The sequence below is a fragment of the Gadus macrocephalus genome, chromosome 20 (assembly GCF_031168955.1).
Source record: "Gadus macrocephalus chromosome 20, ASM3116895v1".
In the NCBI taxonomy this organism is placed as follows: domain Eukaryota; kingdom Metazoa; phylum Chordata; class Actinopteri; order Gadiformes; family Gadidae; genus Gadus; species Gadus macrocephalus.
Genome location: NC_082401.1, coordinates 12,404,720 through 12,426,933, shown reverse-complemented (window position 1 = coordinate 12,426,933; position 22,214 = coordinate 12,404,720). Strand labels below are relative to the sequence as shown.

General features: G+C 48.4%; 1 protein-coding gene and 2 long non-coding RNA genes across 5 annotated transcripts; 2 read left to right on the top strand and 1 right to left on the bottom strand.

Moving 5' to 3' along the window:
- Positions 1–125: 125 nt before the first annotated feature.
- On the top strand, positions 126–11,348 carry zgc:113337 (uncharacterized protein LOC503741 homolog). 2 transcript variants are annotated; one of them, XM_060040561.1, is made up of 7 exons: positions 126–606; positions 982–1,187; positions 1,606–1,929; positions 4,334–4,663; positions 7,732–8,016; positions 9,664–9,775; positions 10,121–11,348. In XM_060040561.1, exons 2-7 carry the CDS (start codon positions 1,124–1,126, stop codon positions 10,122–10,124), a joined length of 1,119 nt encoding a protein of 372 aa, XP_059896544.1. In that variant the 5' UTR covers positions 126–606; positions 982–1,123; the 3' UTR covers positions 10,125–11,348. The 2 variants fall into 2 exon arrangements, with proteins under 2 accessions (XP_059896544.1, XP_059896543.1); XM_060040560.1 differs by having other exon boundaries at positions 128–606; positions 1,060–1,187.
- Positions 11,349–17,549: 6,201 nt separating this feature from the next.
- LOC132448767 (uncharacterized) lies at positions 17,550–20,720 on the bottom strand. 2 transcript variants are annotated; one of them, XR_009523420.1, is made up of 4 exons: positions 20,585–20,720; positions 18,831–19,595; positions 18,628–18,729; positions 17,550–18,441 (listed from the first exon to the last, which is right to left on the bottom strand). It is a non-coding gene; the product is annotated as an uncharacterized LOC132448767 (long non-coding RNA). The 2 variants fall into 2 exon arrangements; XR_009523421.1 differs by having other exon boundaries at positions 17,550–18,438.
- On the top strand, positions 20,637–22,084 carry LOC132448766 (uncharacterized). The gene is made up of 2 exons (XR_009523419.1): positions 20,637–20,778; positions 20,918–22,084. It is a non-coding gene; the product is annotated as an uncharacterized LOC132448766 (long non-coding RNA).
- The last annotated feature ends 130 nt before the right edge of the window (positions 22,085–22,214 follow it).

Below are 22,214 nucleotides of genomic sequence, written 5' to 3'. Positions count from 1 at the left end.
GGTAGTCACTAATGAGAGCCAAGCCTCTGTTCTACTGAACAATTCACATCCTCTGGAATAGGACAGTTGTGGTTCTAAATATAACCGCCAGCTAAAACCTTAACGTTACACCTGACAGTTGAATGTGAGTCATATATGCCCGTTATATAAATCAGCTGATCTTATCTGTTTACTATCTTCAAAAATAACAGTTTCAATAGTCAGTGTACTATAAGAAGTGATCGCGTATGAAACTTCCAAAGTCAGAACATGAACATGTCCTTCACTCCATCTGATGCTCCCACCGCGGGAGGTCGCTGCGGCTGCAGGAACCCCGAGCCGCAGAAGACATGCGCTCTGCTCCCTGAGATCCGAACTTAGAAGTTTGAAACCGCGCACAACATCCTTCCCATCCACTGCGTTCATTTAACTGGTGCTTTTATTTAGAGCGGTTCAGTCTCATAACTCGGATGTGCTGCGTTTCTGCAAGTGGGATTGACTGGATAATACAAAATGTGAGAGCTGTTTTGGAATTAGAGTAGACACTTTTCAACTACTATCTTCTGAGGATAACTCTTCCACACTCTGCTTTGTATTATTATATGTAGGCTTCATAAGGTGCAAGAGGTAAGTCTCTCTCCAGCTTTTTAATCTGAATGTAGGCCTGTACAAAATATAGCCATGCAACAAAAAAAATATTTACAACATTTTGGGGGCAATAGACTACTATTTTTTTTAATGTTTAACTAACGTTGTAAATGTACATTGTCTTGCTAGGATTTTATGGGAACAAAAAACTTCTTAAAATATCTTCCTTGTGTTTTGAATGCAAACAATTCTTCAGATGTTATTTACACAGACACCACTATTCTGTTGCATCGTCATATATCGATTTTTCTTTAACCATTTGGCATATCCAAAACGGACTGTTGTTATGTTTCCTGACTCGAAATGGCCTTTAAGGTTCACACTAGTCCTGCTTAAAGTGTTCTCTTGATGAAGGCAGATGAAGCCCGTTTAACCTCTCTGAGACCACCTAATAAGACATGAGCATGCGGGACCCCTGTCTGATGTGAACAGTGACGGCGTCTGGAACCCAACCTACGCCCCCCTCCCTCACACTGCCTCCGTGTTCCCATCCAACATGAGCCGGTCCTACAGGCTGCTGCAGCAGTGTCTGTCCCTCCTGATGGTGGTCCGACTGCAGGGTGAGTGAGACCCCCCTCAGGGGTCAACCCTCCCCCCACCACCGCTTACCGCAGAAGCCTCAAGACTCACTTGTTCAGAGTTCACTTAGACTCTGCATAGCCTCCCCCCCCCCCCCCAGACACACACACACACCCCTGTTACGCACCTATTGTATGTTGTACGTCCTTGCACTTCAAAAACAGTACTTAGCAATGTGTAGCATCTTATCCTAGTTATCTCTGTTGTATACGGGGAATGGGTTAACCTAGTGATAGTTAGTGCTTGGCACTTTGTTCTATGAACATCCTCACTGTACCCACAGAGATATGTTGTTGTTCCTCTTTCTTCTGACTAATGTACGTATTGTGAGTGGCTTTGGATCAAAGCGTCTGCTGAAGGCCCTGGATGTCCAGGTAATGTTTGAGCCGCTGCCCCCAGGCAGGGTGACGGCCCCGGAGCGTCAGGAGGCCCCGGTGGAGTCACCCTTCACCCTCAGCTGCTCCCTGGCCCGCGAGCGGCCCGGCGACGCCGTGAGGCAGGTGCGCTGGCTGGACGTCCAGAACCAGACGCTGCTAACCTACCAGCCCGGGCAGACGGACAGCGTGAGCGGCCAGCAGCACGTGGAGCTGGCCCCCGCCCCCAAGGACTCCTCCGCCATCACCATCCGCAGGGTGGGGTTCCGAGACGAGGGCTGCTACACCTGCATCTTCGACCTGCTGCCCAGCGGCTCGCAACAGGGAGCCACCTGCCTCACCGTCACCTGTGAGGACCATAAAGCACACAACACGGCATTACAACACACAACACGGGATTACAACACACAACACGGGATTACAACACACAACACAGGATTAAAACACACAACACAGGATCAAAGCACACAACACAGGATCAGAGTACACAACACAGGATTAAAACACACAACACGGGATTAAAACACACAACACGGGATTAGAGTACACAACACAGGATTAAAGCACACAACACGGGATTACAACACAGGATTAAAACACACAACACGGGATTACAACACACAACAAGGGATTAGAGTACACAACACAGGATTAAAACACACAACACGGGATCAAAGCACACAACACAGGATTAGAGTACACAACACAGGATTAAAACACACAACACGGGATTAAAACACACAACACGGGATTAGAGTACACAACACAGGATTAAAGCACACAACACAGGATTACAACACGGGATTAAAACACACAACACAGGATTACAACACACAACAAGGGATTAGAGTACACAACACAGGATTAAAACACACAACACGGGATTACAACACACAACACGGGATTAGAGTACACAACACATGATTAAAACACACAACACGGGATTAGAGTACACAACACAGGATTAAAGCACACAACACAGGATTAAAACACACAACACAATATTATAACACGCTGCACAGGATTAAAACAGACAACACAGGATTACAACACAACACAGGATTAAAGTACACAACACAGGATTAAAACACACAACACAGGATTAAAACACACAACACGGGATTAAAACACACAACACAGGATTAAAGCACACAACACAGGATTACAACACACAACACAGGATTAAAACAGACAACACGGGATTACAACACACAACACGGGATTAAAACAGACAACACGGGATTACAACACACAACACGAGATTAAAACAGACAACACAGGATTACAACACACAATACGGGATTACAACACACAATACGGGATTACAACACACAATACGGGATTACAACACACAACACAGGATTAAAGCACACAACACAGGTTTAAAACACACAACACAGGTTTAAAACACAACACATCATTAAAACTCACTGAATACCTACACAACCCAGAATAAATAACAAACACATATTTAAGATACACACCCAGGATTAATACACACAGAACACGTTTTACACACAACAAGGGACTAAAACACACAACACAGGTTTGAAACAGAAAACAGTACATCACAAGGATGCTACTGTCAGAAGTCCTGTCTTCAGCTACAGGTCTCCTGAGGAGCACATCATTCTAATGGTTCATAAAGGTTCATAATGTCACACCTGAAGTCACTTCCCATTATCTGATCTGCTGTTCTTGGCGTTGTGAGGTTCGGGAGGATACGTTGGAAGCTTGGCTGAGACCCAACCTCCTAAAGTCTCCACAGAGAGACCATCCACATACTGTGGCGGGCCAGAGACACAGAACTTAACGTCTCTGGTCTGCACTGTAGTCTGCTGGGAGTCTACCGTGTGGCGCTATGGGAGGAGGGAGGGAGGGAGAGGGCTCTGATATTTAGATTTGAAAAGGTCTTTATTGAAATACTGCATGGAATATCTAAAATGATACATGTTAAGAAAAGGTCGTAGAAGAAATCAGGAATGTAGCCAGATTCCCTTCCACAGCACACTCCGAAAACACATTCCAACACAATTCTCTGAGTTATTACAACGTTATTTTTTTCCCTATGCGAGAAGAGAGTGGAGAGACAGAGAAAGCGAGAGAGAGACAGAGCGAGAGAATGAGACAGAGAGAGAGAGAGACAGAGAGAGAGAGAGAGACAGAGAGAGAGAGAGAGACAGAGAGAGAGAGAGAGAGAGAGAGAGGGATTCTGCTAACCAGAAACATCTGTTCATAAATGCCTGTCAGTGTTTATGCGTTTGGGACTCATACCTCTGAACATTAACATTGTCCTCCCAACCCGTACTCTTCTGGTTCTCCCCCATCATCCATCCCTCTCTCTCTCTCTCTCTCTCTCTCTCGCTCTCGCTCTCTCCCTCTCTCTATCCTTCTCAAAGTAACTAATTAAGTTTGTAAAACCCGTAATTGAGTGTTTGTGAACCCTTAAACCTGAGGGTTCACAAACCAACGTTCAATAAAGTTGTGTTTTTAAAACTGTCTCTTTCTCTCTCTCTCTCCCCTCTCTCTCTCCCTCTCCCCCCTCTCTCTCTATCTCTCCCCTCTCTCTCCCCCTCTCTCTCTCTCTCCCTCTCCCCCTCTCTCTCCCCCTCTCTCTCTCTCCCCCCTCTCTCTCTCTCTGTCTCTCTCTCCCTCCCCCTCTCTCTCTCTCACTCCCCCTCCTCTCTCTCTCTCGCTCCCCCCCTCTCCCTCTCTCTCCCCCCCCCCCCCCCCTCTCTCTCCCTCGCCTCCAGCCCGCATCACGCCGGCCCCTAACCAGACGGCGGTGGCGGGGAAGCGGGCGGTGCTGTCCTGCTCCTACGGCCTGCCTGAGAAGGTGCAGCAGGTGGTGTGGAGCCACTCCCCGGGGCGGGGCGAGGCCCAGGAGGTGGCCTCGTTCGCCCGCCGCAGCGACCCCATGGTGGAGCCCCCCTACCAGGGCCGGGTCTGGCTGTCCGCCTCGCTGTCCCACAGCCAGCTCACCCTCCAGCCCGTGGCCGTCCCCGACGAGGGCTGCTACACCTGCCTGTTCCACACCACCCTGGGGGGGCCCCGCAGCGCCACCGTGTGCCTGGACACCTACGGTGAGGGGCCGGGGTTACTACTATGAGGGGCCCGACCGTACGGCGAGGGGCCCGACCGTACGGCGAGGGGCCCGACCGTACGGCGAGGGGCCCGACCGTACGGCGAGGGGCCCGACCGTACGGCGAGGGGCCCGACCGTACGGCGAGGGGCCCGACCGTACGGCGAGGGGCCCGACCGTACGGCGAGTGGCCCGACCGTACGGCGAGTGGCCCGACCGTACGGCGAGGGGCCCGACCGTACGGCGAGTGGCCCCACCGTACGGCGAGGGGCCCCGGTTATTCCCACCACCGTTATTAATACTTTTAAACTAATGCTGGCTGGTTGAGCTCAAGCAGTTTTCGATCCAGAATGTTCTCCACTAAATCCACCACAGCCCGGCCCAGGAGAGGGATGCAGCTGAGGGGAGGTAGAGGGGAGGTCTGCAGGGTCTGGGCCGCTAGCGCGTCCTGGGGGAGCACTTGAGCCTCGATAGCTGGGGATTTGTGAGGGGAAGCCGGCAACATCTTGGATCAGGAGAGGAATGTGGGCGCTACTGCACTGAGGTTCCTGGATGGCTCTCTATTTTTCTTGGGTGTCTGTGCGTGTACGTGAGTGTGTGTGTGTGGGTGTGTTTGTGTGTGTGTGTTTGTGTGTGTGTGTGTGTGTGTGTGTGTGTGTGTGTGTGTGTGCGCGTTCCAGAAGATGACTGTGCTACTGTTCCAACACAGTGAGATTCTTTCTGTCCCATCAGTCTATGCTACTCTCCAACTCCTGCTTCCAGCTCTCTCTCTCTCCCTCCCTCCCTCTCTTGTTTTATGGCTCGCTCTCCCTCTCTGCCTTATCTCAATGATCTGGACCAACAGTAAAGGCTATTGTTTGGGATGAATCGTGACTGTAGGCGTCCATGCAGCAGCCTCACATTGTTGTGATGGATGGATCATGATTTCTCTGGTTCTCTGTTCCATGGACCTGCTCCGTCACTCACACATTATTCTACTGCCATCGCAGCGTCACTCTCTCTCTCTCTCTCCACTGCTGCCCCTGACTCTCTATCATTCTCTCTCTCCACTGCTGCCCCTGTCTCTCTCTCTCTCTCTCTCTCTCTCTCTCTCTCTCTCTCTCTCCACTGCTGCCCCTGTGTCTCTCTCTCTCTCTCTCTCTCTCTCTCTCTCTCTCTCTCTCTCTCTCTCTCTCTCTCTCTCTCTCTCTCTCTCTCTCTCTCTCTCTCCACTGCTGCCCCTGTCTCTCTATCATTCTCTCTCTCCACTGCTGCCCCTGTCTCTCTCTCTCTCTCTCTCTCTCTCTCTCTCCACTGCTGCCCCTGTCTCTCTCTCTCTCTCTCTCTCTCCACTGCTGCCCCTGTCTCTCTCTCTCTCTCTCTCTCTCTCTCTCTCTCTCTCTCTCTCTCTCCACTGCTGCCTCTCTCTCTCTCTCTCTCTCTCTCTCTCTCTCTCTCTCTCTCTCTCTACTGCTGCCCCTGTCTCTCTATCACTCTCTCTCTACTACTGCCTCTGTCTCTCTCTCTCTCTCTCTCCTCTCTCTCTACTGCTTCCCCTGTCTCTCTATCACTCTGTCTCTCTATCTACTGCTGCCTCTCTCTCTCTCTCTCTCTCTCTCTCTCTCTCTCTCTCTCTCTCTCTCTCTCTCTCTCTCTCTCTCTCTCTCTCTACTGCATCCTCTGTCTCTCTATCACTCTGTCTCTCTATCACTGTCCCCTGAGTGTGAGAGGCCGTGCAGTAAAGAGCCATGGGCGAACACAGCAGCAGAGATCCCCTCCGATGTCAGATCCATCACACCTCACATGGACCACAGCGGCTCGCACCTATTCCTCTGAATATGGTTTCACATCTGGATATTGATTCACATATATATATGGATTAATATGTTGATATTGATCCATACCTGTATGTTGATTAATAAGAGGATATTGATTAATAACTGGATATTGATTACTTACTGGATAGACCTGGTGGAAGCACCACCCAGACCTGGTGGAGGCACCACCCAGACCTGGTGGAGGCACCAACCAGACCTGGTGGAGGCACCACCCAGACCTGGTGGAGGCACCACCCAGACCTGGTGGAGGCACCACCCAGACCTGGTGGAGGCACCACCCAGACCTGGTGGAGGCACCACCCAGACCTGGTGGAGGCAGCGCCCGCGGCCACAGCCAGATATCTGAGCCCAAGTCTGAAGCGGCCAACAAGTGTTCTCAGTTCCTCCAATAACATTCCTCCAGCGTGGAGAACAGGGAATTGAAAACAGCGAGGGCCTTACTGACGGGGTCACAGCAAGACTCACATTCCGCAGCCCCACCACACGCACCACCGCCTGCTGACTTCTGCTGAAGTATAGCGTAATAATGATATAGGATAATAAAGTATAATCTGGTGATGTTAATTCTCTGCTGCTGGAGGCCTGAAATTAAGTTGGATGATAGTATTTACGACATGAATAAGAGGATTTATTATTTAACAGATTATTTGTCCTGAAATGGGATGAATTTTATATTCTGCATTTTATTACGTGTTACATATTGGGCTGAACGTTTAAAGTCGCAATGTATAATATTTCAACTAGCAGCTTATAATAACCTGGGCATGTTATCAATAAATGACAGCCTTGAACTGACTCGTCACCATACGGTCAGGCCCCTCACTTTACTCGGTTTACAAGAATCGTACTCATATCGACACTACTAAACCTACTCACCTTAAACCCCTCCCAGTCACTCTAAACCCCTCCCACTCACCCTAAGCCCCTCCCATTCACCTTTCATCCCAGTTCAGGATGAATAATGTGTGAATAATACATCAACTAATAAATCTATGTCGTGTATATAATCTTCCAACTTCATTATCAGGCGTCCAGCAGCACAGAATTAATATTCTCCAAATGATACTTCTGAGCCGGCTACAAAGTATGAATCATTTCACTATACACGCTGTAGGTCTAAATCAACGCCAATACTTGACACGAGTTGCCACTGAGGTAGTTCCCCCTGTGCTGAACAGTAAAGCGATGCCCTGCTCTAACCCCTTCCTCCTGAGCGTCTGGCTAACCCAGCGCTCCCTGGTTCCCTCCCCAGTGCTGCCCAAACCCCAGGTCAGCTACCGGACCACCTCCCCGGGCGTGGTCGAGGCCAACTGCAGCTGCGTGTCCCGCCCCCCCGCCGAGATCGTGTGGAACGTGGAGCGGGACAACCGCACCCTGGGGCCCCCGGTCAGCACCCAGACGGCCCAGGGCGACGGCACCACCCTGGTGGTCAGCACCCTCACCGTGAGGGCGGGGCTCCTGAAGGACGTGTCCATCAAGTGCCTGGTGCACCACAGGGGGCTGGAGTCCGCCATCGCCGTGGCCATGAACACCAAAAGTCAGTCTCCTCCTAACCCCTACCCTAGTCAGTCTCCTCTAGTCTTCTCTGGTCTCCTCTGGTCTCCTCTAATCTCCTCTATTCTCCTCTCGTCTCCTCTAGTCTCCTCTCGTCTCCTCTATTCTCCTCTGGTCTCCTCTGGTCTCCTCTAGTCTCCTCTAGTCTCCTCTCGTCTCCTCTCGTCTCCTCTCGTCTCCTCTCGTCTCCTCTATTCTCCTCTCGTCTCCTCTAGTCTCCTCTAGTCTCCTCTAGTCTCCTCTCGTCTCCTCTCCTCTCCTCTCGTCTCCTCTAGTCTCCTCTAGTCTCCTCTCGTCTCCTCTATTCTCCTCTATTCTCCTCTCGTCTCCTCTAGTCTCCTCTAGTCTCCTCTCGTCTCCTCTCGTCTCCTCTCGTCTCCTCTCGTCTCCTCTAGTCTCCTCTAGTCTCCTCTAGTCTCCTCTAGTCTCCTCTCGTCCCCTCTCGTCTCCTCTCATCTCCTCTAGTCTCCTCTCGTCTCCTCTATTCTCCTCTCGTCTCCTCTCGTCTCCTCTCGTCTCCTCTAGTCTCCTCTCGACTCCTCGTCTCCTCTCGTCTCCTCTATTCTCCTCTCGTCTCCTCTGGTCTCCTCTATTCTCCTCTGGTCTCCTCTAGTCTCCTCTAGTCTCCTCTAGTCTCCTCTATTCTCCTCTCGTCTCCTCTAGTCTCCTCTAGTCTCCTCTAGTCTCCTCTCGTCTCCTCGTCTCCTCTCGTCTCCTCTATTCTCCTCTCGTCTCCTCTGGTCTCCTCTATTCTCCTCTCGTCTCCTCTAGTCTCCTCTAGTCTCCTCTAGTCTCCTCTATTCAGTTCGACCGAGGGAGTCGGGTCACTGTTGGTTTAAAGCTGCTGTAGGTAAAGTCCCAGAGCAGAAAAGAGTGGAAGTGAGCAACATTTTGAACTCAATAACTAAAAAATGTCTTGTCTTTCTCTGCTCCCTCCCTACGTGGCTCCACCATTAAGAGATGACCTGTGATTGACAGGCAAGACGGATTCCCAGGTCCAATCAGGGAAGAGACGCCCTGATTGTTAATTAACGCGGGAGCCGTCGCAACAGCCGTCTCACAGCGCATCTCGCTCAGTAGCAGCTGACGGACTGCTCGGCCATTTCTAACCAATCACACTTCAACAGCAGCTCTTCAGTCTTACCTACAGCGCCTATCCAGTGGAGTGAACACGCTGGATGTGTTTCTGGGAACAGGGGCTGGGTGAAGCTACACATTACCCAAGAATGTGGAGCAGTGGGAAGGACTTCTGGATGCGTTTAGCAAGAGAAGGGCCAGAAATGCATAACTCTCACACTTCAGTCTCCTAAAGGCCCTCCCCAGACTCCTGTCACATCAGGCCCTCCCAGCCGTACGTCATATGATGTGGAGCGGCAGGTCGATAAGTTCACCTTGAGGTAACGGGTGACAGACTGATTATGTATAATCCACTTGGGTATCACGGGGCGTGAGTGTGCATACTTTAGATGCCGTTCAGATAATATATTATATCACCTCGACACAAATCCAATCTTCCCCAGCCCCTCCAGCCCCTCCTGCTGATGACCCATGCAGATGTTCACATGAATTCATGTGAAAAACGACGTCTTCGCTGATTTCTGTTTCTCTGTTTCTGTTTTTCTGTGGCCAGTTGGAACTGCTCTGGCCATCCTGATCTCAGTGACCACGGTGGCCGCGCTGCTGGTCATGTCTCTGTGCTTCTGCCTGTGGAAGTGCTTCCTGCACAAAGATGGAGAGGATGTGTGAGTGTCATCCTACTTTTACCTTCACCTCATCACAATGCGCTGGCTGTTCTGTTCTGTTCTGTCCTTCAACTTTAAACTTCCTCTGAGTTTACAGAAGCGCTGAGTAACAGACATGGCATCCATCTCAAACTACAATCCACCTCAAATCCATTTTTTAGTTTTGCTTTGGATAAGAATCCCATCAAAATGGAGCTGGTTTTGGTTTGGGGAATTATACAATGAAAGCTTCTTCCATCATCTCTCTGCCAGCTACAGCATGTGGTTCTCCCTGCCCTTAGTAGTCACACAGAACATCAGAGGGCTACAAGACTGAAACGGTATTTCTTTCTTTCCTGTGTCCAGCTGAATAATCTCTTGGATCACCTGATGAGAAGGACCTGCCCATGAGCCAATCACATCGATTCCAAAGGTTTCGCCGAATCACCCAAGTACTGCCTCACAGCCGCCTCTGGTACAATCCCACCGTGAACCATGACATTCAGCACCACCCCGGCCCGGGTGTGTTCAGAGCCGAGGGGAGCGGGTCTGGTCCCGGGTCGGTGGAGGACCTTCTCTGTCTCCTCAGCAGGGCGACGTCCTCCTGACAACCGGGTCCAAGGATAGAATATTAAATTCACCATCGCCGGTTTACGGTCTCCTAATTACTGGTAGTTTTGTCAAATAACAGCATCTGATCAGCTCAAATAATTGTTTATGTTTATCTCTTTCATTAGTTTTACATTTAGAGGCCCGTGTCATGTGATGTATTAGTTGAAGGGTGCTGACCAATGGGATGTGTCCTTCATCTTTCTCCGCCGTCGGTGTGTGAATGTGTGTATGAATGGGTGATTGTGAGGCAATATTGTAAAGCGCTTTGGGTGGCCACTGGTTACAGTGAAAGCGCTATATAAATGCAGTCCATTTACCATTTCCCAGTACTTTGTGTTGTGTGTGGCGGTGCTTCGTGAGTCTGTGCCTGTCTTGTATTTTCTATAGTAATGAAATGTTAGACTCCCTGGGGACGGGACCATGTCCAGCATGGCTTGAATCAATTGCCATTGCAATGCTGAGGCCATATTGGTGGGTTGATGGCGTATACTAGCCTTGCGCTGTTTGTTTGCATGTGCGTGCGTGTGCGCATGTGCGTGCGCGTGTGCGTGTGTGTTGACTGAACAAAGCTGCCCTTGTTTCAACAGAGCATGTCTTGTTACTGTCACCAGAGATGTCTTCTCTCAGATTCACCTGTTGTGGTGCACTTGAGAAACTGTGAACTCATATATAATCTATACTTATAAATTACTCTGGGCCCCAAACACTTTGTAATTAGGGTGATAAACCTATTTCTATTTTATTTTCTGGTATTTATAGACAAGCTTTGGAAGGTTATCGCTAAAGTCCTCTTCTACCTAAAAGCTTTCTAATCTTCTGAGTCTTACCGCCACACAGCTTATTTTATGTTGGATTCAACCATTTATTTTAGTTTATGTCGTAATGTTACCTTGTACAAACGTGGCGCAAAAGGTTTTATCCTTTAAAAACAAAGACTGAACGACCACTTGTGTGACACACACATTAAAGGTATTTAAAATCAGCTTGTGTCAATACAGTACACATTCCTTCTTGTTTTCTTTCTTTGTCCCAAATCCTAAACAGGCTAACACAAGGTTAGCCGATCGCTCCGGGAACACAGGAGGAGGAAAGATGAGTTCTGTGGAATCCTTGTTTCATCTCCAGTTGTGCCGTCCAGATGCTTCTTAGTCCTCTGGCCTTTGATTCGTTTGAGTGAACTCGCAGGCACACTCATCCGTCTTCATCACTCTCAGTAGAAGCCTGGATCTCCCGAGCATGCCTTCGCTGCCCGCAGGGAGCAGGTGATTGGCTGCAGATGATCCACAAACACGCGCTGCTGTGCTGTTATCACAGCCTTTCAGAGCTACTCCTCCTGTTGGCTCGACCACTTGCTATGAAATATATGTGTCGATACCTCGATTTATTGATGCTACCATGAGGTCCTTTTCCCTTACATGTTTTGCTTGAGAATATCTAAACTGTCTGAAGTTAAATTCCATCCTAATCCAACTGTGTGTATTTTAAACATGGATCCTTCATGCAACACTCATTCACAGCCTGCCTGTTCTTTAACACGATTTATATTCAATCGCACTCTGACAAACGTCTACACAAACACACCCACACGTACACACACACAGACACACACACAAAAAACACACACGTACACACACTGGATGACCTCAGGGCTGTTAGAATCAGGCATGCCTCCCACAATGCCCCCGCTAGTCCCCATGCGCTCCATCTCTGTTATTTCAACCCGTCCTTTGTCTACAGTGTTTGTGTGTTTGTGTTTGTATGAATGTGTGTGTGTGTGTGTGTGTGTGTGTGTGTGTGTGTGTGTGTGTGTGTGTGTGTGTGTGTGTGTGTGTGTGTGTGTGTGTGTGTGTGTGTGTGTGTGTGTGTGTGTGTGTGTGTGTGTGCATACAGCGACTCCCCAGACATGTCCGCCTGTGTGTTTGTGTTGGTTTTGCGCTGGTCTGTAACAGAGGCTGTAACGTAGGATTTTGTGAATCATAATAATAATTGACTCCAGTGCTCATCATTCACACGGCCTTCCGCACAACCTCATCTTGCATTCTGAGGGCGTAGTGTCACATGACATTCAAATTGTGACATTAGGAAAAGCGCATTATTCAGGAGGGAAGCTTTGACATTCTGCACGAGTGAATGCCATTGTTAGATGAAAAGAGGCTATTGTTTCCAACTTTGACTTTGATCAAAATAAAATTATATATATAATCTTTCTTCTGATCTAACAAAGAGTTATGCTTTCGAGAGGACTACTTCTGATGGGACGATCGGAGCCCTTCACTAGATCAAGGGGCTGGACGTGTTAAAGTCCCTCTCTGCCCACCCTGTCTTCCGAGCTGATCTACTGCGGGACGGTCTGGGGAAAGACCTGCCCACAGAGCGTCCATCTGGCGTCTGGCTGTGTCTTGAATGTGAGCATCATGGGTGAATAATGAAGTGGACCGTCTCCGTTTAGGACTTGGACGTGTCCGGGGAAACGACATCTTGGTCCATTTAACGTTTCAGTATTTGCTTAATCTGCGCCAGAGGTCCGCTGGAGGAACAAAGGCTAATAGCGGAATAATAAGAGACCTTATTCAGAGCCCCCGCCACATTATTAAGGAAATAAGTTAGAAGTTAAATAAGAATTTAAATAGCCTTTTTTAGCAGTTACAAAGTGTTTTACAAAGACAAAGAAAAAGGAAACCACAGACACAGAGCACATACAAAGGAAATACATTCAACCGTACGCAGAAAGAAAGATCTTCAGCAGCCCGGAGCCCACCACAATGCAATGATGTGCAGATCCAGTTAAGTGGCAAACTCAAAGTGAAGCAATATTGAGGTACTTAGGTTACAAAATGGTTTGTAAGTAAGAATAAAGTATCTGCCTGGGAACCCAACTCTGTGGGCCCCTGATTGGATGTTTGCCCCTTCATGATTTCCTCTGACAGCCAAAACGCAAGACCAGATATGACTATGGAAAGACACTACAGAATGACATTCATTGAGGTTTTCTAGAACAAGGACTGGTAACTTGGAATAAGCACTGACTTACTCAGTCCCAGCGCTGATGATGGTCTTGATTGAAGCGTCGTGGTGAAGTCCGCTCCCCAGTGGCGGTCCTTCAAATCGCACTTGGACCTGTGATTGTAATGATGCGTCTCAGTTATCAGGGTTCACAACATGCCCTGGAGCCTGTACTCTGACTGAGTCTACTCAGTTAAGTGAGAATTATGTTGAAGAAATATTGAGTGGGACATCATTTCAAAAGCCCTGTAAACACTCAACCTCCCAAATATGTTTATACCATTTATGTTAGTCAAACATAAGTAACCTAATGAAACTTTAGTTACATTGATTGTGTGTAAAATGGATGATTTATTTTTAAAACAGACTTCATGATGAGTGTGTTCTGTCTAACTGCTATAGCGCCATATGTGGTCTCACTGTGCTTCGTGTATCAGACCGTACAACAGCGTCCCCAAGTGCTGGACCTGGAACATATGCACTTTTCTGGAAATGGGGTCTTGGTATAAAATTCGATTTTGTTAGCTCAATGCTCTTTGGGCACTGGCACTCTAGACTCCTATAAACTTTAAAGTGCTCTTATTTTAGCACCAGGAGTGCGATAAACCGCTAAAAGCAGTTTTAAAGAAAGGCAAGGGTAAAAGACGACGTTATTTTGTGAACGAGTGAAGGAACCATCCCTTAAAACATGTGAATTCAGTTACAAATTCATTCAACATGTTTTCCTAGCCTTTATCCTACCCAAATTACTATATAGCACTGCTATATCATATATTGTGTATTATTCACCGCAGCATTATAACGACATGAACTAGCCAGTCTGCTAAACTCACCACAACCCAGTAGTCTTTTCTTTGATAATGGCCCTGACAGAAAACAAAAGGTGGGCCTTACAAACACTCAAGTACGAGGCCTGACTTTTACTGGTCCTAAACCATTTGGACACTGGACCTCATCTCTACCAGAGGGCCGTCCTGGCGGTTCTGTGCTCAACGGTCGAGTTCAGCGGCAGCAGTAATCAACGGCATGACTTTCGCGCCGGCGGTAAAGGTTTCCATTGTAACAGCGAGCTCCACCAATCAAGGACGTTGTGTTAAACTTTCGGATTGTGGGTAGTGTAGTGCTTTTAAATGACATCTGACAAAACACATTTCTTGAAACTTTTCTTTATATTTTGGTTTTTACAGGAGCATAGGCTTTTACACTCTCATGGCTCGTGGTAAGTATAACCTGGATGGTTACGACATAATGGCTTTTAATCAAAACCTCTATGCAGAATATGAATGGTTGTGTGCGTAGTGCGTTTGCGCATGAGCTCGCTAATGATAGCTTTAGGACATTTTGAAACGACAGGGTAGTAAACGGTCGGTCAGCCATCTGTTAAAGCGAGGATACAAAAATGTTTATTGACCAAGGCAAACAATGTTGCTAACATTTATTGTCATTTTTTAACAATGTGTCCTATGGCCTGCAGTCATTTTGACCCTCTGTTGTGGACGGTGGCCATAATGGCAGACAGTGCTATAGTAGCCAAACATGCTAAGCATACACAGTTTACCTTAGAGAGAGAAACGAGAGATAAAACTAAGTACCACAAAACGTGTATTACATTGGCCAAATGCCAACTCATGCTACTGGAGTTAAATATAATAATGAATGCCCATTGAACAGGAAAAAGTTAAACAACTTAAAAAGTATATTTCTTAGGTGGGGATAGAAAAGTGTAAAGAGAAGTCGTTCCCAATGCACTAGCTATTTGTGTCCCAGCCAGCACCGTTTTAACATAAAGTCGTCCAGCGCAGACCTACTTCTCATCTAAACTATGCCCCCTGACATTCAGTTGGGTGATTATTTGTGCCTCTTTATTCATTAATTAGCCTTTTCCTCTGTGGAGGAATAATATTCTCCTTATTTGAATGCCCATGGGGTCTCGGGAAGGGAAAGAGGGCCATTACTAAAAGTGAATTACTAAGGGAGGAAAATGCAACCGTGCCCCCATCACCCTGGAGGCTGGCTGAAGGTCCTGTCTGCACTGTTGATTCTCCAGGGCTGTTGAGCAGCAATAAGGACATACGAACCACTCCTCAGATATATGGAAGGGATAATGTACAGGGAGCCGGTCATTATTCACACTAAGGACCGGTCTGCTTCAGCTTTCTGTAATTGAATCGTCACAATTGAGTACTGAGTGTAATAAAAGATCACATAGTATAATAGGAAGGTATTAGTGGGTCACTAGTGACACAAATGGCATAACTAATCACTAGAGGTTTACTAGAGACAAGGAGGGTGTAACTATTCACTAATGGGTCACTAGTGACAAGGAGCTCCGTTTCACATTGAGTCGACAGCACAAGCCGCTCCCCCAAGGCAACGCCAGACCATAATGACCCCTGTCTGCATGTCTACAGTATGTAGTAGGTGTTGCCTCTCCGAAGGCTGCCAACTTTACTGATTCTGTCTCCATCACCTCCACCCTCTTTCATCCACCCTTTGTGGTGCGGCCGAAGCCTCCAGCCTTACCCTGCCTCTCGCCTGGCCTCCAGCAGCCTCCAGCCTTACCCTGCCTCTCCCCTGGCCTCCAGCAGCCTCCAGCCTTACCCTGCCTCTCCCCTGGCCTCCAGCAGCCTCCAGCCTTACCCTGCCTCTCCCCTGGCCTCCTGCAGCCTCCAGCCTTACCCTGCCTCTCCCCTGGCCTCCTGCAGCCTCCAGCCTTACCCTGCCTCTCCCCTGGCCTCCAGCAGCCTCCAGCCTTACCCTGCCTCTCCCCTGGCCTCCAGCAGCCTCCAGCCTTACCCTGCCTCTCCCCTGGCCTCCAGCAGCACCAGCGCTGCCTGTCTACCCCACAACCTCCTCCCCCCCCCACGGCCTCGTACTGCTGGCTCGATGACTTCCATCTCAAGGCTGTCCAGTAGGTCTGAAGATAACCGCAGAGAATAACATGCCGTGTTCCCAATGTGTTCTGGGTGCTGGTGTTTGACGTGAAGGAGAACCCAGCCCTCGGACACACACACACACACACACACACACACACACACACACACACACGCACACGCACACGCACGCGCACGCACACGCACACGCACACACACACACACACACACACACACACACACACACACACACACAGGAGAGGAGCTGGATAAATACCAGCCGAGGGGGAGGACTTGAAGAGACGAGACATTACCATACTGAAGGGCACGAATCAAATATTGAGATTATATACAAAATATATTGATTGTACAGTGATCGATATCCCCCCCATAAAAAGTGCTGTGAAGCAGCTCTAAAAGGAAATCTTAAAGTACTTCATGAGATGATTACATGAAAGATTTCACATACGGAAATAATTCATGTTGAAATACCAGCCCCCAAGTTCTCATGTGATTTGTCTGAATAAATGAATATTGAGGAGGGACATAAGCGATCATCTTGGCTGATCCGATGATACACCAGGGATGGAACGATGGTCTAATGCTGTCAGGCTAATGATCAGAATAATTCCACCTTCCAGCGTAATATGGACTCACTTTGCACGTCTGATTGGCTGTGAAGTCATTAGGGTGCCAGGCATGATGTCCACGTCGTGAAAGTCTCACAGTGTTGTTAAGAGATGTCAGGTTATCCGTCTAGAACTGCCCGTGTGTCTTGTCTGGAAGGAGAAACTGAGTGAGTGGACTTTCTTAATCAAACAGGAATTAAAAAACGTGAATATACATTTGAGTGCTTATAAGGATCACAATGATACATTTTTGTTGTTTTGTTTGCAACGCATTCAGAATTAGCAGATGGCTGGGCCGTGAGGTTTCTGCTGTGGGCTGCAACGGCTCTTCTCTTCTCATGTGAGTTTAGATGTGTGTTTATGATCAATCGAGACCATTTTAATGTTACATGCTGTATTTCTGTCATCTTTATTATCTCTGTTTGGTTGCTCACCATGTGTTTACCCACCACGTGTCCTCAGGGCTTGGCCGTACACAGACAGTGCCTGGACCTCAATGCAGGAAGGACAAGACCCTTCAGGGCTCAAGACAGTTTATTATGTGGACGTGGAGTCATGTTAAACTGGCTGGCAACGGTGCCAAAAAATTACTATTACTGGCGCTGCATGTCACGTTTCAAACCTGGGCTGTCGCAAACATTAGTGGATGTCTGCCATTTAAATGAATCAACTTTTGAATTGGATAGAACACATGTTTTATTGGCATAAACTCCTAAATATAAAGCCTTTCAGAACAACATTCAATCGGGGTAATGTAGAGTTTTCCCGGCCACAAGTCCCTTGGATAAAATAATTACTGAAATATCCGCCAATTAACTAAAGATGTGAATTCATCACGGGAGACATCAAGACATAAACAGCAGGAAACCAGAGACAGACATGTCCTCAATATCAACTCACGCACTCCGTTCTGATTAGGACGGTTGGGCAGGGAGTCGAGGAAAGGGGAAGAAATGCAGCCTCTTGGGCCAGCAGGGGGTGCTGTAATGGCCTTTTTTAATCCCCTCTTAACAACAGAACAACACAACATTGTGTGCAAGCGTCTGCGGGGAAGTTTTCCAAATACCAGGTTAATGAGCGAATGTCCTCACTAATGGCCGCCTCTAGGGTTCTGCGTCGTGCCGTCATGATTCAATGTTCTCTGTTTTCTGATGACTCAGGAGGTACTAATGTAGTAGGAAACAGTGTTTATGTGGGCTGGGCCCTTCGGGGGAGCGAGTGGGTCTGCAGAGAGCACCCACGCATTCTCCTCCCTGCTAGGATCGCGGCCCCCTGCAGTCTCCGCATGAGTCTGCGTTCTTATCTCCACGCTTCTCCATCCAGACTGCTGCCCGTGGGCGTCTCTTCAGGGTCTGCTCTCAGGGCCTCCCAGAAAACCAGGCTCATCTGAGGGGGAAACTGCCAGAAACCTCCCATACTGCAGCTCATCATAGCTCCACTCTGGGGCCTGCAGATGGCCCGTGTTGGTACACGGATGAGGCACCTGCTCCATGCATGAGACACATGAGAATGCCAATTCAAACGTAGTGCCTGTTTGCACGTGGGTTGTCTTCTGAGAGGATCTGGTCTGCTGCCCCCGCAACAGAATACACACATGGCCAGCATTCAGTGAGATGGGAGAGGTATTATAAATTAAAAGCAAGAACACATTTCTCTGAGGCCGATCAATAAGGTGTGAAATACCAAAACACAAACACACTCAACTCTCGACACACTCCTCAGACACACTCACTCCTCTCTCCTCAAACACACTCACTCCTTATCTCCTCTCCTCATCGCCTCTCCTCGTCTCATCTCCTCATCTCCTCTCCTCATGACGAGAGACCAGTGTTTGTTCATCATGTGATCAGATGAACAGCTATGAAGAAAAGGGTGAAACTAAATAAAGGAAGCCAACGTTTCATTACATTTCTTTAGTATTTGATGCAAATGAAGCACAGGAAGAAACCAATGGCTCACCTGAACCCCTGTCAGGTGACCCTCACACCTGAGACGCCGTTAGACCAGGCAGAGAAGATGATACGCAGCTCGTGGACGAGGGCTTCTGTCTCCTGTGCCTTTAAAAAAGATGATCATGAAGCGAGCTTATTGGCTGCAACAATGTCTAATGAATTGATTACATTATTGATTCAATTTCCATTCACACACTGCCAATGTGTGGATGTGTGTGTGTGTGTGTGTGTGTGCGTGCGTGCGTGCGTGTGTGCGTGTGTAAGGTGCCCGCACCAAAGCTCTAGCAAACAGAAGACAAATGAAAATTCAGTGGTGCTGTAAAACACGATTTGCATTTCAAGCAGATTCATTAAAGTCTCGATGTGTAGAGTCCGGCCCCTCCCCCTCCCAGCCCAGCCAGCAGGCAGAGCCGTCAGCATGAACAACTCAACAGGGTTCTGTCCACCCTGCCTGGCTGTGAACTGGGTGATTGGAGGAGGTAGAGCAGGTCGGCTGGTAACCGGAAGGTTGCTAGTTCAAGTGTCGAGGTGTCCCTGAGCGAGACGCCTCACCCTAACTGCTCCCGACGAGCTGGCTGTCCCCTTGCATGGGTCACACCACCGTCGGTGGGTGAAAGTGTGCATTAGTGGGTGAATGTGAGGCATCACTAACACCTCCCCCCCCGCCCCAACACCGAGCCCCATCGTCCCCATCACCCCTGCTCCATCTCCCTGTTCTGTTTTGTGGGGGCTCTAGACGGGGTCCATGATGCAGGTCATCTCTTCCTCCATTCTACCCAGCAGCATGCAGAGAAGAGGAGAGAAGGTCAGGCGGCTGGTGAAGAATTTATTAAAGTATTTTTTTTCTTTATTTGTCTGAGTTACTGCATATGCGCCTATACAGGTAATCACCATGCTACAAGGTACTGAATGCTAACAGGGTTTATTTACACCGAAAGACCAACGCGGACAGAATAAGAATCCCTCTCACAGACACACACCCAAACGCGCACACACACACACACACACGCACACACACACACACACACAAATGCAAACCCGCACACACACAAACAAACAATGCAAACACTCACACGACACGCATACACAAAAGCTAACAAACATGAGTGCACACACACGTGTGCACAGACACACAAACGTGCACACACACCAAGCCCTGGAGGATGTAGTCGCTGCATCTACTTAAAAGGTATATTTCCTTTGAGGGCTCATAGATTCATGCATAAATGATGGCTTTACAGTAGGAGCTTTCCTGGGTTTTATTCAGAATTCAAGGTGTGCGTGCAGTGGCAGATAGGCTGCAAGGACACAGCCAGCATGCTGCTAATCAGGTGTAATTACCCTGATCTAGGACACACACACACACACACACACACACACACACTGAGGGGTGTTATAATGCATAAAGCATACACATGGACAGAGGGAGGGAGAGAGAGAGAGAAAAAAAGAGAGAGAGACACACACATACACACAGGGGTTATAAACCCTACACATCGCAAAATGTGACAGACATATGTGAGAATAAATCAATCGAATACACGTTATAACTTTGGAATATATTAATTAATTTATCAATTTATTTATATGCATATATTTAGTTGGTTCTGTTACAATACAAACTCGGAGGCTCGACTCTGTAAACAGTGAGCGGAGTCAGTGAGGACTACAGCTCTGTAGTTCTACAGAGCGAGAGCCGAGCTCATTAACGACCCGCTTCAGCCTCATCACACACGGAGAAAGCCCGATCCTCCAGCTCACCTCCTCCCGTTCCTCCTCCGGTTCCTCCTACTCGAGATGGAGCCGTCCCTCCCGCTACAGACCTTCTCATTGGCCACGTCACGTCGGAGGGGGAGAAGCGAAGAGCAGGCATTCCTCAGCGCCTCAGACCTCCACCACACCGACACCACCTCTCCTCCGCTCAGGAACACCACCCTCTTACCGCTATCAACATGGTAAGGAACCAGCGCCGGGTCCGGGGGATACCTCACACTTTGTTTGGCCATGTTCCTCGGTTATCTTAAATGTTGGTTTTCCACGCAGTTGAACGTAATGAACTTTGGTGTCTCTGACCGAACCCTCTCCCTCGTCCAGATGTTCCGGAGCGCCGCTGCTCTCGTGCTCCTCTCCCTGGCGCTCTCCACTGCGGAGGTAAGTTTAGTTAAACGTCACTTTATGTATAGACGGACCTTTGGATGGTAATTCGTTGAAGGACTGCTGGTGAAAATCGCTGATCGCGTTCAGTAGGTATGGTTTTCTGGTCTCCACGGCCGAACCTAAACTAGTCCGCCTGACCTCACCTCTGGATCCGTCCGTCCGTCTGCTGGGCTGATGAGACGGAGTTATTACCCATGGGTTCGGTTTATTAAGATCAGTTCAACCCAATCATTTCATCTTCCACATGAAATTAATTCAGACCATAAACTTACCTGATAGACCCACCGCTACTGACTAAGTAGCCCTGACTGCATAGCTGCTCGGTGACATCACGACAGGAAACCCAAAGGAGAGAAGGTTAACTGTTACATGTTTATATGCATGTGACGTGATGTCATTTCAAGATGTCACATGTTGACTCTAACTTAACTTTGACCTCCACAGCTAAAAACCCAACAAAAAAAGCAGTCCAAATTAATTTTTTGACATGATCAAAATTATTATAGACAGCTGCAATGCGATGGGAGGAGGGGTTTAATGTGTAATACAAGCTGTGTGTGTGTGTGTGTGTGTGTGTGTGTGTGTGTGTGTGTGTGTGTGTGTGTGTGTGTGTGTGTGTGTGTGTGTGTGTGTGTGTGTGTGTGTGTGTGTGCGTGTGCGTGCGTGTGTGTGAGTGTGTGTTTGAGGGGTGGTCTATGCTAAGCTCTAAGCAAAGTTCCCACAAAACGAATGTAATTGCCGACCAATCAGACACACACACATACACACACACACACAAATACACACATCCCTGTGGATGACGCAGTGAGTGCCTCTGGTCAGAAGGTTTGTTTCCTTTGAGGGCGTATAGACCCATGAGAGCGTCTCACATCCCCCAGACTGCCACCTCGGCCCTCCAGTGTGAGGTTATCTGTTTAAAGATCTGAAGAAACCGAGGTACAAACAGGAACTAACTAAGTTATGTAAACACACACACACGCATGACGCACGCACACACACACACACACACACACACACACACACACACACACACACACACACACACACACACACACACACACACACACACACACACACACAAACACCTACACACACACACAAACACCTACACACACCTACGCGCACACACACACACACACACACACACACGCACACACGCACACACCCTGGGACCAGGTGCTGTGGGTCGTGGCCTCAGACAGCTGTGTAACAGCTGTGTCTGTTGACCTGCACC